This window comes from Synchiropus splendidus, chromosome 18, assembly GCF_027744825.2.
Source record: "Synchiropus splendidus isolate RoL2022-P1 chromosome 18, RoL_Sspl_1.0, whole genome shotgun sequence".
NCBI lineage: Eukaryota > Metazoa > Chordata > Actinopteri > Syngnathiformes > Callionymidae > Synchiropus > Synchiropus splendidus.
The window spans coordinates 4,821,367-4,838,880 of record NC_071351.1 but is presented as its reverse complement, the minus strand read 5'-3'; the positions used below and the strand labels follow the sequence as shown (position 1 = coordinate 4,838,880).

Here is a 17,514-nt window from a genome sequence, read left to right as displayed (position 1 = left end):
GATGTATTGTTTGGTCAGAATTCCAATAGGTTTTATTTTAGTTTTTCAAAGCGTGCGCACATGTGGGTTTCTCTCCTGATATACTGCCTTCCCGCTGGCCGCACAAGTCAGTTGACCATTTTCACACAACCTGGCTGACCCCAGACGCTTTGGTGGAGTCCACAGATGCTGCCTGTGCGAGACCCACTGAGCTCTGCACAAGTTCCCCAAATTCCCAGCACTAAACTTCCTGACCTCAAAGGCTTTGAGCCTGACATTAAAAGGAGCCTGACACCTGAACCTCCTCTGCTCATGCTGGATTAGGACACCTATCAATATTTGCTGTCACCCTGCCTTATGTGCACACGAGCGCGCGGCTAAAAATGATGAGTCATCGTAAAGACTCATGTCAGTTACTGCAGTCAGTGAGGACAATTGGATCGAACTTCCCTACCAGTCACTATTTGACTTTTTCAGTATATATATATATATATATATATATATATATATACACACAATACTTTATTTTTATTTTTTTATTTTGTGATAAAATAAGATAAAATAATATTTCTAAAAATCAAAAGTTATCAATGAAACCTTTAAAATTTCATCAAATAAAAATAAAGTGTGTTTCATTGTGTACATTTCTCATGTTTTTATTTATTGATTTTATGATTCTGTATTGAGTCATATTCATAAATTAACTGAATGAACTGTGAAAATAGGACCATAATCCAAAAATGTTAAAAAGTGATAGTAAAAGTGACAAAATGAATACTTAAAAAAAAAAACTCATAAATCTATGAAATGTGTCGCGATAAATGTCGCAACACTTTCCATCACAGAAGTACAATCCCTCATAACTTTAACTAGAAATAGCTGCATAGGTTTCCTCAGGTTTGAACTTTAAATATTCCACGTCCAAAAACATGAAGAGCCGAATTCCTGATCTCGCTGAAAGTCATCATTTGGTTATGAATAATTGACTCTGAATTGTACGCCCCCTGCTGACGAAGCATTTGTTCCAAGCAACTGAGTAAACCCTTTGTAGCAGAATCTGCTGAAGGAATGTGAGCGTGTGTGATGACATAATATCCTCGAGCGAAGCTGTTGGCACCAACAACAACTGCCGAAGAAACTCCATCCATCACACTGCACAGTGGATTATGCAACGGAGCAGCAGACAAGCAGATGAACCGCACACACACACACACACACACGGTGGACCAGTCCTGGGCCACTGATGTGCTTCGTGTCCTCGCTCGAAGACTTGAGGAGCAGCGTTAAACTTGAAACTGAACTACACCAGAGCTTTGATGCCCAGCAGTTGCAGATGGATGGTGACCCTCGAACTACACAAAACTGTGGGCCAGTCACGGTGATTCATTGTAGCAATGACAGGTCTTAAGGTTCCCCTGGACTTGTAAACCAACAGGACTAGTGTTGCCTTTCTTTAAAACAATGCAGTCAGTACCAGCTATGGAGCAGCTGCCGGTGTCACGGTTCGGCCACAGCTGCCTTCATTGCTTCCTGTTATGTCACTCTGACTCCAGCTGTGTCTTTGGCATCTGACCGAGGTGCAGTGCACCTGCATGTGAGGCCAGCGACTCGGCACTCGAGTCCCCCCGCACTCCTCAAACACCCATGTTATTGGTGAGTCGAGCCTGGGAGGAAATGCTGTCCATCAGCTTGCAAGTCTGGAAGTGCAGGAGCTGGTTTCTCTGCTGAAACAGCTTGTCACATGACAAACGTCTGCGGGTGAGTGATGATGGAGGAACCTCCAGGTGATTCCTACCTGAGCTTGCATGTTCTGTGAGGCGGTGATTCATCCTCAGTACTTGACTTTCTACCAAGCCGATGCATTTCTCCTTCTGTTTTGCAGCGACGACAGACAGCGGTTCTTAACCTTTTTGATCTCGACGCCCATCTTTTCCAGAACAAACGTGACGGGGGCTCACTCAAGTAATACACGTAAGCAAACCAACACCGTGCAAAATGACATGAAACCATGTGATCATCACAACGATATTTATTTGTCATGGAAAAGTTTAAGCAGCAGCAGAAGCAGGTGCAAGTCATGTCCAACAAATTTACTGAAGAAAAAAAAATACACCTGATGCAGACTGTTGAGACAATTGTAGCTTCTGAATAAAATTCTGAATAAAATGAATTAAAACAATGTCAAAATATAAAATGAAGTCATATATTTTATTTTCAAAATAAACTGTGAAGAAGATATCATGAAATATCGCCATAACATTTTGGAATTCTTTTTAAAAACTGCTTCAACAGGTGCTTTCATGAACATTTTTTACTCTTCTTTCTTGAGCATTTTTTCTTTTCAAAACTTCTCCACACTTGGTAACTCACAAATTTGCTGCTGTCAAGTCAATATAATGACGCACGACTGTCACCATATGTGGCAAGTTTATTAAAAGTGAGCGTCTCATGGTGTAAAACAGAAAACAGCTCTATGGTTAAAGAATCACTGGGTTACCACCTTGTATCTCTGGACTGTATCTCTGCCCTGCTTCTATATTGAGGGTCAGAGGAAGTGCACTGTCAGCGTCATCCTGCCTGTATTTCCAGGAATATCTTTCTAACCGCCACTTGTTTCTTCTCGTTATTCGGGGGATAATCGTGATCGGACGTGAGCCTGGAATGTCACGATGTTTTTAGCCTGCCATGCTGCAGTGAGACCTGTTTACTATTCCTGGATTATCACCGCAAGGGTCACGGTTTTCCTCCTGAACTCCTCCTGGTGTTTATGAGTTGGACAGCCTAAGATTGTCATATTCCGTTTTTTGTGGCACAAAACAAACCCACTGTAATATCCGAACTACAGAGCCACACTCACTGAATTTGACGATATAACTTAACATGTATATTATGGCAGTTTAAATCCACCGTTTTGGTCAGTCACCTCCTTTGGCCACTGTTTATTGTGAAAAACCATCATGTTTCTGCTTTACTTCCTGTTGGCTTTACAGGCGGCAGTCAGGAGCCATCAGAATCTTCACGAGGCAAAACAAATTCTCACAGTCTTGGAATCAAATGATGCCTGACTGCAATCAGAACATGATCACACCAAACTAAATAAAGCTTTTTTTTTCTCTGCAGCGCACAAGCGTTGGTCTATTTTGACAAGAGCAGATGTTGCTGACAAATATAAACAGTGTGAAGACCGAGCGCGGTTGGCAACAGAAGGACCGGGGCATTTATTTATAGGCGCATTACAGTTTTCCATGGTAGTTTCCAACATGCAGGTCAGACACACTTACACACAGCTATCTGTCAGGGACCTGGCTTATCAGCACCCCGGGACCAGACTCAGTCACAGCTGGTGTAGAAGACACTCCTCACACATGAGGCTTCACCAAACACAGCACTACGATGTCATTTTATGGCCCTTCAGTGGAGAAGAAAAGGCTTGAAATAGATGGCCTTTTACATTGGTTTAGAACTTTGTTTTCCACAAAAATCTTAAGTAAATAAAGCATTGCTAGTCATTATAGTGTTGGCTCTTTTCAGTCCCTTGGCCCTGTATGTGGCCCTCACAAGGTCAGAGCAAAACTACAAAATAAAAATAAATAGCTTTATGACTTTACTGTAACAAAATTTAAGTTAAATTCAGGACTCTTTTTGGCCTGTCCTTCTCTCTTTTGACTTCACGAAAGAACTGTGAACATGGAGGCGCAGGTGAAACACAACCTGAGCTGAGCTGAACTTTTACATAGCGCCTGAGTGAGGTTCAAACCCATGAGCCTGAGCAGAGATCGGAAATCCAACTCCAAAAGTGTGAAGCTGCTGAGAAGTCAGCAGACCTCAGGTCCTACTGTGGCTTCAGTTGCAGCTCCTCCTGTCGTTGTGAGTTCGATTCCCCGCTGGGCCAATTTTTTAAAGCTGATTTGCTGATACGAGCTTGACTGAAACACTTGAAGCAATAATCATAACAGTAATAATTTTAAACGAAGGCGTGGAAGGACTGCGCCGGTCATTGAACGTGGAATAAAAGCAAACGTTTTGTTTTTAAAAATAAATTGTCGCTTGCACTTCATCCATCAGACCACAGGGTGGCGATGTCGCGGAAGAAGGACCGGTGTGGAAAAGCGGAAGTCCGAAAACAAGCGTTCCGGAAACGGCCATGCCAAGTTGCCGGTTCATGAGTCCGTCACCAAACGAGGTCTGTAAAGTCTTTCGCGCGGGAAGTGACAGTGTTCTATCCATGGCATACGTTAATCGTGTTTGTATGTCCTCGTCCCCAGGTGGTTTGCAGCTGCTCGCGCTGACAGACAGAGGAGCGGCTCCTGGACGTTTGTCGGTGGCTTCTGCTGCGGTTCTAAACGAGGTGAAACACTCGAGAGAAACTCGCGGTTTGGACTCGACACTAGAAAGACTTTACCGCGAACAGTGTTTCATCATGTAGACCTGTTAAAAAACCCTGACGGCATTGACCGAAATTGGCTGCAGTCACACCAGTTCTGCAGAATCCACCTGTTAGTCAGCAAGAAACATGGCGCTCTGTCATGGCTCACGTGACGTGTCAAAACACAGGACAGTGTTGAGAGTGAAGTCTCTGAATCTTAAATGTTACAAATATGGAAAGATGACTTTCGTCTTGACATAAGCTGAATGTGTGTTACTTGCGTAGTAATAGTCTTATTTTGATAGACTGTACATTTTTATGTGGTGGATATCTAAGGTTAAACATGTCTATCATTTTACTTGAAGTGTCTTTAGTGTGTGGTATTTTGTTTTTTCAGGGACAACAATTGTGCTAAAATGCGCACTTCTCCTTGAAAAGAATGTCATTATTAATAAAAAACTAAACTTCTCCAAGTCACATCTCCGTCCTGAGTTGTCAGAGCTTCAGTCGTGTAGTGAAGGGCAAATGCCACCGAGGCTTTGGCGCTTGTGTCTCTCTTCCTGAGGTGCAGTGATTCCAAGTATTGTGTCGGAGCGCGTATCAAAATATCGGTGTCACAACGTCATTGCTGCATCGCTTCACTGCTTCAAAATGTTTGGAGGCTTTTTATTGGCTCGTCGTCTGTCGGTGTGCGTCTTTGGCTCATAGCGTGTTAATGCATTGCGAACCAAATGACAGCCCATCATTTCTGAAGGTTTTCTTCAAAACTTCACAGAGGCATGACAATGTTTCTGAGTCCAAACACCACGGTCATTTGCATAGTAGGGAGGAAGATTGAATCCTGTCAGTGACTTTCAGTGCAGTGTTTTCAAGAAGGCTTTCTTCAATTGATTCTCATTGTGATTTGTATTTATTCTCTGCGTTAATCCTGGATTTGATTGTAACGTTTATATCAATATTATTTGGTATGGATGAACTAAACAGTTGAAGGGCCACACAGACGTGTCTGAACTTTTCTTGCTGTCATGGATTGAACCTTTGTTCTTGACAGGTTGCTATAGCTTCAGTTGTCCAGCAGATGGCACCGCCACGAGTTTTGAAGCTTCCAACTGTGTCCGGCACAATTGTCACGAAAGCCTGAGTGCTTCACCAGACTTGACTGTCCAGTGGAGACATGAGCCTGGACCTTGGTGAACTGATGCAGCCTTTAGTGTCAGCACCAGTCGTGACCATGAGGTGAGGGAGCTTCATGTCGCCATGACAACGGTGACGTCACAGTGAAGCAATTGCTTGATTGTGTGCAGGTGTGTTCAGCCAATCAGGAGGAGAGTGGGGGGGCGGAGCTATCCTGCAGCCAATCAGCACGGAGCAGTGATCACACCTGCAGACGATCATCTCATCACCTGCTGGCTCCTGCAGCAGCTTTGTCTGGTAGAAGCTTGCTCCTAAGAAGGTCGGCCTCCTCAGCTCTGCTCGACTTTCCTCTTCCTAGTGTCTTGCTGTTTTCTCAGCACTCTGTTCTGTGGCTGTCCTTCCTGATGTTGTTCCTCAGCTCTGCTTTGTCCCTGCTGCTTAGTCTGACTTCCTGGTCTGTATGTGGCTTTGTTCTCTAGACTACAGTATGTTCTCAGCTGTAAACGTCTGTCCTGTGAAGCTCTCCCTCCTGTGGCTGGCCTTCCTCACTTTGCTCCTCAGATCTGCTTCAGCTTCCCCTAATGTCTTGTCACAGACTATTCTCTAAACTAACCTGGTGTGCAACTCTCTCCTGTGTTTCACTCTGGCAGCCTGCCTCCTCCACTTCAGCTTCCTCTGACTTCCTGGTGTCTCTGCTGCTTCTCTCAGCTCAGCACTCCTGTGACTGCTTGCTGTCTTTTCTGACTTTAGTTCCTGAGCTTCCTCTGACTACTTCTGTGGCTCACTATCTTCTAACCTCAGCTCTCTCTGCTGTGACTGGTCTTCCTCACTTCGGCTTCCTCTGACTTGGTTTACTGCTGGAGATATGAAGCTCTCACTGCTGTTTCACACTGGCTGCCTATCTCCTGCTCTTCCTGAGCTCTGCTCCTGACTTGTACTTGGTGGCTCACTATCTTCTCTAAACTGGGCTCTCTTCTGTGGCTGGCCTTCCTCACTTGACTTCAGCTTCCTCTGACTCCCTGGTGTGTCTGACTTGCTTCTATCCTCTCAGCTCAGCACTCCTGTGACTGCTTGCTGTCCTTTCTGACTTTAGTTCCTGTGCTTCCTCTGACTTCTTCTGTGGCTCACTATCTAAACTTGGTTCTCTTCTGTGGCTGGCCTTCCTCACTTGACTTCAGCTTCCTCTGACTTCCTGCTTTAGATGGGAGAGGTGAAGCTCTCACTGCTGTTTCACACTGGCTGCCTGTCTCCTGCACTTTCTGAGCTCTGCTTCAGTCTCTGCTGCTCCTCCTGAGGCTCTGAGCTAACACTTCCCTCTACTGTTCCAGGTTGAACCGAAGATGGTTCCTTGCTGCAGCCACCACAGGTGAGTCAGTTGTGAGCAGCAGAATGACTTGGTTTCCTGCAGACTCATGTGCTCCTGGATGCCCTGAGAGCCACTTCCTGCTGTGATACACAGGAAGTGCAGGTAGGTGACTGAGCAGCATCATAACATTGTATTTCTGTTGGCTTTGAGACTCTGCTCTTGTCTCCACAGACACCAGCTGAAGCTGTGACACAGGAAGTGCTGGGACATGACAGGAAGTGCAGGTTGGTGACTTGGCAGCACAACTTTCTTTGAGACTGCTCTTGTCTCTACAGATGTCAGCGGAAGCAGCTTCTGTTAGCTTTGAAAGTTCTTTTCTCCTGAGGTGTGTCAGCTGGAGCCACTTCCTGCTGTGACCTGGAAGTGGACTTTGACAGGTGAGAAGGTCTGGTTCTGTCTTTGCAGGTCTGGCTGTTGGAGCTCCACTCTCCACCAAGGTGAGAAGACTTGGCTGGTGTTGCAGAGGCTCAGAAGAGAGCTGTTTCTCTGTAACAGGTGGTTATTCTGTCTGCAGTGAGCAGCAGCAGGTAAGAACTGGAGACAGCGCTGGTTTTATCATGTTTTTATTGACAGACATTTGCTCATTGGACACAAGTGTGAGGATCTGCAGCTTCAGGTGAGTTTCTTTGCAAGTTGAATCACATCTTGTTTTGCAGGTCTTCAAGCCTCTGGAGAAAAAGAAGTTTATGGTGAGCATGTTTTTGTTCCCTTTTTCTACTGTATTAAAAGCTAAGGGGCTCACACCTGATGATTGATTCTGTCTCTTGCAGGACACTTGTCTCCCATCTGGTCGATCTGCACAAGACAAGAGTCACAAGCATGTTTCAACTGTCCTTGGTCAATAAAACATGAACACAACTGTGGTTTCTTAATAAAATCATGAGTCAGCAGGTCTCTGTCCTCATGTGACTCCACGACACAGCAATGTTCATGGAGGTGTCACTGCCCTATTTGCTTCTTCATCCCGTTTTGCTTCCAGGGCTCAGTTTTATGTCATTTCCTGTCCGCATGCGCACAGCTGCTTGACACATAAATTAGAATCAAATTAGCAACGTCATTGTGCCACGCCTCACTACACGCTCGTATTTCATCAAGAGAAGCAGCATTTGAATTACTAAAGTACTACGCCGACGCATTAACTGTATTTTATATATATCACTACATTTGACTTGTATTCAACAATTCGCATATTTTAACAAGATTTTGTTTTGTTTGATGAATCGTCCAAAGGAAGCTTTTGTGATGGTCACCTTGTTTATTTGTTCATCTTGTAGCCTGTTAGTCCTTGTTTATTTCTTTTTCTCTATCGACACCTCGTGGTCATTTTACAAACATCACTGATTGTCACAGATTTCAGATGAAATAATTGGATCTTTCTGTGCAATTTGCATGCAGTTTTCTATCTTGCCTACGAGGTCTCAGTGGTTCATTGCAACCAAATAAACAACAGGACAAACGTCTTTTTCATTGGATTACATTTTATTAACAAAATGTGAAAACACACCAACATTATTTATACATGACTTGTATATAAAATAAGTTTAGTCATTTATAAATAATGTTGGTGTGTTTTCACATTTTGTTAATAAAATGTAATCCTCAGAAAAGTTGTGATTCAATGAAAAAGACGTTTGTCCTGTTGTTTATTTGGTTGCAATAAACCAAATGAACCACTGAGACCTCGTAGGCAAGATAGAAAACTGCGTGCAAATTGCACAGAAAGATCCAATTATTTTATCTGAAATCTGTGACAATCAGTGATCTTTGTAAAATGACCACTAGGTGTCGATAGAGAAAAAGAAATAAACAAGAAGAAGGACTAACAGGCTATAAGATGAACAAATAAACAAGGTGACCATCACAAAAGTTTCCTTTGGACGATTCATCAAACAAAACAAAATCTTGTTAAAATATCCGAATTGTTGAATACAAGTCAAATGTAGTGATATATATAAAATAAGGTTAAAATACAGTTAATGCGTCGGCGTAGTACTTTAGTAATTCAAATGCTGCTTCTCTTGATGAAATACGAGCGTGTAGTGAGGCGTGGCGCAATGACGTTGCTAATTTGATTCTAATTTATGTGTCAAGCAGCTGTGCGCATGTGGACAGGAAATGACATCATACACACTGAGCCTTAGAAGCAAATAGGGCAGTGACACTCGGCAATTCAACCTCTTTCACACACTTGATGGGGACAAAGCTGTGTCACTCACCTGCTTCCTGTCCCACTGACGCTCAGTGGATCCTGCCACTGTTCTACACACAGCATGAGCTCTGTGGTTCACCAGTGACTCCCTGCAGACAAGAGCAGCAAATAAACACCACAGTGGAAATAGTCTTTGAGGGTCAAAGGTCAGCCACACTTGACTCAACACATTAAGAATCAGGTGGGAACAGTGTTGTGCCACTGACCTGGGTGCATCTGGCTGAAGTCACCCTCCTGGTACTTGATACCTGAGGCCACAAGTGGTCAGCTTCCACGGTGACCTGACTTCAGGAGCTGCTGTCAGACACAACACTGACTGGACCAGCAGGAGTGAGGCGTCACAGCTGCAAATACATGACTTCTAGTTTGTCTGAGGCCGTTCACACTTCACTCACTGGCAGTCGACAACATTTCACTGACCTCAGGCGACCGCTGAGCTTCATGATGCCTGGTCCAAGAGATGAGGCTTGGTGAAGACACAGTGGGGCGCCCACTGGTGGACCACAGTTGGAAACCTTCCGCCACAGCCTCGCCACGACCCGCCTGATGCATGAAGCTCTGAGGGAGATGGCACCGCTGTGAAATGCACAAGAGAGGAAGACTGTGAGCCACACGATTATGACCGTCATCACAACAGAACATTTCAGTGTCTGCACTGACACGAGGAAAGAGCAGTGTCTGCTCTTTCCTCGTCTCAGGGAGGGAAGAGATGAGGAAAGAGCCTAGACATCCTGCTGCTGAGTGTGTGGATGAGAAGAGGCCTTGGTCAGTGACAGCAGGTCATGGGTCACAAAACACTGGACCCCACCATCAGCAGGAGCACGGACAGGTTCCGACAGGCACGAGGTGAAGGTCGCCACCAGCCGCCTCAGCAGGAGCTCAAACAGGCTGAAATGAATGAGGACGGTCTCCCAGGACCTGAGCTATGATGCTGATCTGTTCAAGTGTGTCCTGTGGGGTCAGGCTGGGCTCAAGCCCTGCAAGCTCCACTTCTCAATATTTCCAGACCAAACACTGGACTGAAGGACATCTGATCTACTCAGACACTGCGGAAGCATTTGTAGAGAAGCTCCGTCATGATTTCAGCCAAGAAGCCACCGCTCCAGAAACGGTTATTTCATCAAATTAAAAATAACCCATGAAAACCAAGAACTGAGGAACAACACTGCAGCTGGAGCCAACAGTATTCGGCCGTGTCACACGTACTCACGGAGGAAAGAAGGAATCCATGGCGCCACACAACATGAGCGACTCCAAGCTCTTCTTCGACACCCAACCTTCAAGAAGCCATGCGGGACATCTGTCTTCTACGATGACGTTGCCGTTTACCTTTATTAGAAGTTGATAAACTCACACATGTTCAGGAACTTTGATAAATAAGAGACGAGAACTCGCTTTCTCGCCGAGCTAACAGCTATCACGGGACCACAGGTGCGCCTGATAGACACGGAAGTGACGTCACCACCCGCCCCTCTCCCCGTAAACTACTTCCTGAAGCAGCGACATATTGTTCAATATATTCGACTTAATACAAAATTAAATATGGTAGTGTGAAATACAAACGCAATTTCCAGCTTCCTTAAGTGTTAGTTACATATTTCTAATTAAGTTTAAAATCATATATAATTTAAAAATATATTGGGTTTTCCTAAATTAATTCCGAATTGTGGCATCGTGACATAAGTTTGTGTTTATCTGTTGAGAATTTGATACCAAGATTATTTCCATGGCAGGATTAGGTGGCTGCGGTACTTTCTTTAGCCACAAGGTGGCGCGGTATCGTTGTTTCCGCTGTGATGCGCGCTGAACCAAGTCAAGAGCTGAACTATGGAAGAGTGTGGATCCATGTCGCCCCTGAAGTTACCACGCGAATTAAACACTACTGTCAAACAACAACACTCAAATATACTGAGATGATTCTGTAAATACACTGGAGATCAAAATTAGAGAACAATTTATAAAGAACTGTTTTTTTCTGGAATGATATCATCTACACTCCTCAACAGTTTCAATATTTTTTTATCATGACTGTACCATGTAAGTCAAACAGTTTTTGTTTTTTGTTTTTTTTACAAAATAACCAAGGCATTTGAACATTTTTTTTCCTGAATGTTACAACAGTCAGCAATTAATAGGAAGTGTACAGACCTTTGCTCTGAATGACTTCAGCACATCTGCGGCCATCTCTGGTGTGATTTTGGTCCACTCTTCTTGCAGTCTTTTCCACAGTTCAGTGACTGCAGTGGGTTTCTTGGCCATAACTTTGTCATCTGCTGTGTCACAGGGAGCGTTGTTCTGCATAAGCACTGGTGGCTGATGAGCGCAGGAAAGGAACCATATGTTGTTGAAGTTCTTGCCAGTTAAACAGGGGTTGTCGGGTAAGCAAGGAGGTTAGCACCCGGTGCCAGATTAACACCCATAACTAGTAGGTATCCTGAAGTGTTCTCAGTGTTCTTCTTCTAATATGTCAACTCCTGAAATATACTTCAAATATTGCTCTTTTAATCCTGTTGGATAATTTCAAATATGATTATGCAGTGACCTTAAAATTTAGTAAACTGTAGATTGTTCTCTAATTTTGATCTCCAGTGTATGTCCTCCTCGACCTTTCGGATACCTGGAGCGCTCGCATCTGGAGCGGGGCCGTCCGTGCCCTCCCGGGCGGGCGGTGCTTGTTCCTCGGCGGGCGGCGCCTCCGCAGGTGTCTCTGCTCATGAGCTCCATCCACCGTCACGGAGACCAACTGTACTGCGCCCTGTGGCGGCGCCTTGTGGACAAATCGATGTACTGCAGAAACATATAAATAACGCCGTGATTTACATTGTCTGACATGGGATTTAATGTTTTGGTGCCTCACATCTATTACCTACCTCCCCGCAAAGCAGAAACCTCTCCGAGGACTTGCTGTCATAGAATATTCTTGATACAATACGAACTGGACAAATGGAAAAGTATTGAAGAGACGCTCAACACCGCCAACACAAAAAGAAATTCACACGTCAACATCGACTGACCAACGCTAGATCGGTCAGTGTCCGTGAAGGGGGGGAAGGTTGCCATGGCGACAGCCGGTCCTCATAAGGCTTGAATCGATAGTACGGATTGCGGCTCGCTCCCTGAAGTTCCCAACTGACTTCAACGTGACCTGAATGGATGAGTGGGTTCTGGCCCCACCTAGTGGCGGGGCTGGAACTACAGCCTTGAAGCCTTCTGCCACCTGGACACCTGCTCTCTCCCTCTAAATGGCCCCAGAGCAGCTTCCGCCCAGCGCCACCTCTTCCTTGCGCGTGTTTGCGGTCTTATTTACATCCACGCAAATGCAGCACGAAGACTTGGTTCTGCTTATTGTCAACCACACCTGCTTCCCGACTCCACATCACAGTGAAAACGAGCTCGGAGACGACGCGTGTGACGTCATTCAAAACCGATCCATTTCCTCTGACAACAAGTTAGCGCCGTGCTAACTGTTAGCATGTTAGCTCAGGCGAGTCCACGGTCACTGATCCAACACGGAACACTCTTCCATCATTACACCGTGATGTAGATGACGGGGTTCGCTCCTCCTGAAGCCGCATCGATTCCAGCGAATCGGACAATGTTGGACCGGTTCTCGTGACCATTCCTGTTCAGTCAGCGTCGTCGGGACAGGCCGTCAACACAAGTGACGTCACAGACTTGACATGCCGCACCTGGCCGACAGCTGTCGTAAAACCAGCCAAAATAAATATTCCATTCTAAATCATCTCGAAGTCGTTCTTTATGAAACAATTAAAGACGAAAACCAAGACAATTTCGCTATTATTTTATTCCGTTTTGATCAGTTTTGTAAACAGACAATGCAGTTTCAATTGCAAATGCAATTTCAGTTCACAAAAATGACTTCTGATGAACTTGACTTTCTGTTTTGTGGTTGGTTTTGGTGAACTAGAATAACCTCGCTCTTGACTGGTTGGACCCTCCGAGGACCGGTTTGGCACCTCTGAACTCCAGTGTCAATTTGGAGACGCACATTGGCCCAGTTTGATGAGTAAACATCTGAGTTAATGTGACAGGCTTCATCCAAGTTTCAAGCACCGACTCAGCTGGAATCACTTGGGAAAAGCGACGGTCAGGTCTGGATTCTTACGTCACTTTGTTGACAAGTGACACAAGCCGCTTCTGCCTTCAGGAGAGCGCCACCACAACACACAAGTCCAACCAAAAACTCCAAATACAGCAGCTGTCAGTTGGGTTTTTCATCCAGAGGGAATTTATTTGCATCAGTTTAACTCTTTGATCAAACTAAATTCCTGTAGAATTTGGACAGAAATATCATTCATTCGGTTCAGATAAGACAATGTGGGCCTGAATACAGCTGAAGAGAGACACTGCAATGGCGAAAATCGGCCCAAAAGTCAAATATCAAACAGCTCGGCTGCAGCTATTAAAGTGTCTGTCCTCCGTTGACCTCAGGGACTCTGCTCCCCTCCCTCTCTCCACGCAGATCCTCCTCTCCGCCCGCTGGTTCTGCTCAGTCTCATGTGGCGCCAGTCGCTCAGGAACAGAGAGTCTTTTTCTCACCAGATTTGCGGCGACTCCTTCACACACAGTGAGTATCTGGGAGAGCTGGAGCGAGAGGAAATGGCAGAAGTGCTGGATGATCGGGGTGCAGGGGGCTGGGGGGACCCCCCCGGACTGTCTGTGGAAGAGTGGCGGACGTGCAGAGCAGAAGTGAGCCATGAAACTGCTTCCACCCGGGAGCTTTAGGACAACACGGCTGTAGGAAGGAGACTGTCAGTGAGTGAGCCAAGTTTGCAAACTTTTCAAGACAAGATCTGTTGAGGTCAGCTGGGGCTCCTTTTCTGACTCGCTGCCAGCGTCGCCATTTTCTCTGAGTTTGTTGCGCAGCTTGTTAATGATTTCTTCCAAGATAAACATGCTAGGATAAAAAAATATATAGTGGTTTAACTCATTCTAAACCACTGAGAAGTCTGCCAGACTGCTCATTCACACTCACTGGAACTTGCTCTCTACTCAATGATCTACTTTCTAGGGAGGAGGAGTCACCCCTGCTGTTTGATAGTGACCTGCGTTTTCAGTCACTTACACTTGTGCAGTGGGTGGTTGTCGTTCTGTTTCCTGACCTCTGCGTGACCTCATCCGTCCGCAGATGCTCCGAGCAGTGGCAGGGCGAGTCGGGAGCCTCCTGCTGCGGCGCTCCACGGCGGCTCCTGTCGGTGTGAGGATGTCCAGCCATCCACAAGGTGTGGCGACCTTTACCTGCTGCGAGTGCGCCCACTAGCGGAGAGGAAGAGTCACTGCACACAAAATAAGTCGAGCCAATTTTGCGGTTTAGAAAATCAATAGCTTCGAAAGCATGAGTTTAAAATGATCACCTTTTTTTTTTTTTGTTTAACCGTTTATTCTAGCCTCTGTATAATAAAGCTTTTTTTCATTTGAATGTTTGATGAATTAACTTTATTTCTATGTTGTCACCGACTTCCAGGTCAAAATTGTCTGATTTTATAATGCATGAAGATATAATAATGTCAAGTGCATAATTCTTGTTCGTGATACTTTTGTAATGAAACTCGACAGAAATATTGAGGAAGAAACCGCCGAGAAATAAGAAATTCTATTATTTGTATGATCTCGTCTGTCGTTGCAAATAATGACCACTAGTGGGCAGTGTTCTATTTGTATCTCTCTGGATCTTCACACTCCAGATGTGGTGGAGGCGACAGACATGTCCAGGCCCATGTACAGTGACCGTCTGGACACGCCCCTGCCCGACAGACCCTACAAAATGGACCTGACCCCTGAACAGATGACCCTGAAGCAGAAGGAGAAGGGGCCCTGGGGTCAACTCAGCAAGGAGGAGAAGATTGCCTGTAGGTGCAGCCCTGTCCATCTGAGTCGTGAGTTCAGACGTCTTGTCCTGACGGATCAACGTCTCCTGCCTCTGACCCCCTCAGTGTACCGCCTCAAGTTCAACCAGACCTACGCTGAGATGAAGCAGCCGTCGTCCGAGTGGAAGACGGTCATGGGCTGCATCTTCATCTTCTTCGGCCTGACAGGTCTGGTGGTCTGGTGGCAGAGCATCTACGGTGAGTCACGACTCGTGCTCCATGTAGACGGTCCAGTCACACGACCTGCCGCGTGCGGCGTGCAGCTCATGCTGGCTTCTATCTCTCTCTTCTCGCTCTGCTAACACCCAGCTTGTCATCTCCACTCTTGAAACCTGGAACCGTTCAGGCAATATTTGGGTGTCATCGCTGCTTCCACACGAACCTGGACGAGCAGATGCAATCTCAAATATTCAGATGCAGATGGTTTAGTCCAAACACTCATCTGTTTTGATACTTCCACAAAAACATTCCCAACGTTCCTTCACCTCCAGCATTGATGTACAAACCAAGTAAAAAAAATCATTCATGTCCAGGGTTTATTATCAGCAAACCTGAGGTCAAGACACAACGTCTTCCACAACTCGAGCCACATCCTCACCGCTGCTGGGATTGTTTTTCCACCTGATTCTTCACAACCTGACTGCTCAGCGGTTCTCCCTACACCTGTGGAAATGTTTGGGTTTAGAACCTGCAGCCATCCAGCCAGTCCACCGCTCTGAGTGGTCTCAAGCTAATGCTATTCATTTCCGCTGCTTGTTGGATTTCCCCTCTGGTGGTGTCATTTTCTGATTCAGGAGATTCAGTAGAAGATGGGGGCCGGATTGTGCACGCTGCAGTCAAAATGTCATGCATAAGAAATGTGTGGTTTCCTTTGAATTTGACTTTTCAAGTAGAACAAGCAAAACTCCCTTTTGACTATAAAAAAAAACCCCAGTGATGTTTCTCCTGGCTGAGCAGAACAGGTTGCTGACTGGTCTCTCTGCTCTGCTCAGTCTACCCTGCTCGGCCCAGGACCTTTGACAAGGAGTGGCAGGCCAAGCAGCTGAAGAGGATGCTGGACATGAGGGTGAACCCAGTCGAGGGCTTCTCTGCCAAGTGGGACTATGAGAAGGGCAAGTGGAAGTGAAGTGATGTGAATCAAATGGTGACCTCCACGTGCCTGATGGCCGCCGTACCTACATGAATAAACACAGCCTTGGTGCTCACTTGCCTCTGACACCTGTGGTCTCTGATACTGGTGGGTTGATGCTGCGCTCCACTCGTGATGGAGCAGCGTCTACAGTGACCTGTCCAGATCAGGTCATTGCTCTAAATCCCGCTGAGAAGTTGAAATGGTCCAGATGCAGGAGTAAGACACAGCTGTGGCTGAGGTGGAGGGAGACGTGCACACACCCACAGAGGACGCCACCTGCAGGCGGGGCTCCACAGCCAGAAGACGCTTCACTCTCACTCTGTGCAGGGATGATTTTAGATGACAAAAACCACAGAGCCCAAAATTTCTGCAACTTTGTATTTAATTTTTCACATGATTCTAAACTGTACAGAGCCGGTTTAAACACACGTTTGGTTTATACAGTTGAATTCTGCGTGTCTTCAGGTGACCTGGTGCATATCAGAGTTTGGACACTGAACTATCAATGGAGACTAGCTTGCTAAACTAATCTAGAGAGTATCAATAACTAGCGAGTTACGCCTCCTCTTCATGTGTGTTTCACGCTCACGCTTGTGCATGTTAATGGTGTGAGTTTGTCCAGCAAAGGTGTAGAAAAATATGTCTATATCGCCGAATGTATGCGGAGAAGGGCGTCGCAGATGTTGTTCTCCGTATTGAATCACTGGAAGACGGATGAGAACAAAGGAGAACTAAGAGCAATGGTGACACAAGAGGAGCTGCTTTTCAGATTACCATGGTTAATTCTTCATTTTGAAAATATTTCGGGTCAAACCTTTAGCCAGAGATGAAAAAGTCAGAGGATAAATAAGGTTTTCTGATGGACTTTAGAGCGAGGAAGGAGAAGGAATCTGATCTGATCACGTGTGTCAGAACCACATGAGGACAGAACTTGGATTGATGTCTCGTGAGAACCAACTGGAGTCACACACTCTGACGCACACGTGCGGGAGCAGCAGGTGGTCCGACAGTGAGTGACACTTGTGACGCGCTAAGGTGACAGCCTGCGGTGGAAAGGGGCGGGGCTGCGTGGAAGAGAAAAGCAGGAGGAGGAGGAGGAATGAAGGGATTTGTGACAGATGTGAGGAGTCTGGGGAGGGGGGGGATGATGTGGACATGAAGTGTGTGTGTGTGTCGCCACACACTTATCAGCAGCAGGCTATCATCAGATGGTTCCAACAGACACGTGGAGCAGACAGGATCTGGTGCAGAACCTCAGTAGGAGAAACCGAGCGACGGACGTGCGGATACTCTCCCACCTCAAAAAAAATTGTGGGGCTACTTCCTGTTCTGACAACAACGTGATTCATGTCAGCCAATCGTCGTTGGCCATATGCTTGAAAAACGATCCAAGCGTCCTATTTTTCTAACGTACATCTTTCGAGCAGGGTAGAATGTGCT

At 45.8% G+C, this 17,514-nt stretch overlaps 1 protein-coding gene and 2 long non-coding RNA genes across 9 annotated transcripts; 2 read left to right on the top strand and 1 right to left on the bottom strand.

The window, feature by feature from the left end:
- Positions 1-4,090: 4,090 nt before the first annotated feature.
- LOC128749060 (uncharacterized) lies at positions 4,091-7,825 on the top strand. Of its 5 annotated transcripts, XR_008412879.1 has the most exons (8): positions 4,091-4,162; positions 4,245-4,327; positions 5,397-5,581; positions 5,650-5,798; positions 6,808-6,947; positions 7,017-7,340; positions 7,419-7,534; positions 7,616-7,822. It is a non-coding gene; the product is annotated as an uncharacterized LOC128749060 (long non-coding RNA). The 5 variants fall into 5 exon arrangements; XR_008412877.1 differs by having other exon boundaries at positions 7,419-7,825; XR_008412876.1 differs by having other exon boundaries at positions 7,017-7,534; positions 7,616-7,818.
- LOC128749061 (uncharacterized) lies at positions 7,395-11,193 on the bottom strand. 2 transcript variants are annotated; one of them, XR_008412881.1, is made up of 6 exons: positions 10,261-11,193; positions 9,475-9,630; positions 9,261-9,398; positions 9,062-9,143; positions 7,590-7,640; positions 7,395-7,513 (listed from the first exon to the last, which is right to left on the bottom strand). It is a non-coding gene; the product is annotated as an uncharacterized LOC128749061 (long non-coding RNA). The 2 variants fall into 2 exon arrangements; XR_008412880.1 differs by having other exon boundaries at positions 10,265-11,192.
- Positions 11,194-13,411: 2,218 nt separating this feature from the next.
- Positions 13,412-16,147, top strand: LOC128749058 (cytochrome c oxidase subunit 4 isoform 2, mitochondrial). 2 transcript variants are annotated; one of them, XM_053848232.1, is made up of 5 exons: positions 13,412-13,642; positions 14,204-14,297; positions 14,760-14,924; positions 15,009-15,140; positions 15,935-16,147. In XM_053848232.1, exons 1-5 carry the CDS (start codon positions 13,427-13,429, stop codon positions 16,066-16,068), a joined length of 741 nt encoding a protein of 246 aa, XP_053704207.1. In that variant the 5' UTR covers positions 13,412-13,426; the 3' UTR covers positions 16,069-16,147. The 2 variants fall into 2 exon arrangements, with proteins under 2 accessions (XP_053704207.1, XP_053704208.1); XM_053848233.1 differs by lacking the exon at positions 13,412-13,642 and adding an exon at positions 13,659-13,830.
- Positions 16,148-17,514: the final 1,367 nt, after the last annotated feature.